This window comes from Aureococcus anophagefferens, assembly GCF_000186865.1.
Source record: "Aureococcus anophagefferens unplaced genomic scaffold AURANscaffold_1723, whole genome shotgun sequence".
Classification (NCBI taxonomy): domain Eukaryota; class Pelagophyceae; order Pelagomonadales; family Pelagomonadaceae; genus Aureococcus; species Aureococcus anophagefferens.
The window spans coordinates 1-1,057 of NW_008706525.1; the positions used below are offsets into that span (position 1 = coordinate 1).

A 1,057-nucleotide genomic window follows, 5' to 3' on the forward strand; every position below is an offset into this window, starting at 1 on the left:
TCCGAGGCGGATCGCGAGCGAGTCCGTCCGTAGTAACTCGTCGCACGACTCGAGGTCCAGCGAGAACCCCGCGAGGTCCTGGGCGGCTTTGATCGTCGCCGTGGGCACGCTGCGGGCGATGACCTGGCCCTCGCCGACGTAGAAGGGCGCGACGAGCCGCGCGACGCGCTTCTGCTTCTTGGCGCCGGACTTCGTCGTCGTCGTGACAAAGACCTCCGCCGCGCCGGACTCGCAAATCAATAGCTGGGGCTGCGCCGCGTCCTCGCCCTCGCGGATGACCTCGGCGCCCTTGGGCGTCGTCCAGTCCGCCAGCGACGCCGCGAAGGCCTTGCAGTTCATGCAGTCCTCCTCCCAGCCCTCGAAGACTTTCGACAGGACGTCCATGCGCTTCTGGATCTGCGGCGTCAGCGCCACCGTCGCCCGCGCCATCGCACTCGGCGCGGCCCGCGGACCGCGCCACCGGCGGTCGTCTTGCGCCCGCCCAAGGGCCCGCGGCCGCGTCGACGTGCGGCAGGCAGCGCTCCGCGGCAGCCCGCTTGGGCGCCGAAACTGTTCATGAACGATCAAAGAATTGCCGCTTATTCAAGGAGTACTTCAACGAGCTGCGAAGCAAAGGGGCTCCAAAGTGGCCCGGCGACGCCGCGGTCAGAGCGCCTTCCAGGCCGCCTGCGGCGCGGGCGACCCCGGCCGCGGCGTGCGGGGCTCGGGCGCGGGCGGCGGCGCGTCCGCGCCGTCGCCGGGCGCACTGGCGTAAAAAATAGTACACCAGGGAGCAGCCCAGCCGCTCGTGAAGCATGACGCGCCGCCGTCGTCGCTGCCCCCCCCGGCCCGACCATGGCGGGCCCGCTGCTCGTCTGGGAGTCCGGCGCGACGTTGTCCGTGCACGGCTTGACGGCGGCGCATTCGGGCTTCCGCCCCATCCAGTGTCGGTTGGCGGCGGCGACTTCAGGTCGTGCGCGAGCACGCTGGTTCGGCGCCCCCGGGCATCTCTGGGTTCGGACCCGCGAGGCCGCCGACTTCCGCGTTCGAGGGGGGCGCACGACCGTGCTGCGCTCCA

General features: G+C 71.5%; 1 protein-coding gene across 1 annotated transcript; it reads right to left on the bottom strand.

Annotated features, from left to right (window-relative positions):
• Positions 1-46: 46 nt before the first annotated feature.
• AURANDRAFT_69423 (hypothetical protein) lies at positions 47-429 on the bottom strand (the record flags this gene model as incomplete). Its single annotated transcript, XM_009045192.1, has 1 exon — positions 47-429. A coding segment is annotated over one exon (383 nt), but the record flags the coding sequence as incomplete, so codon positions are not given.
• Positions 430-1,057: the final 628 nt, after the last annotated feature.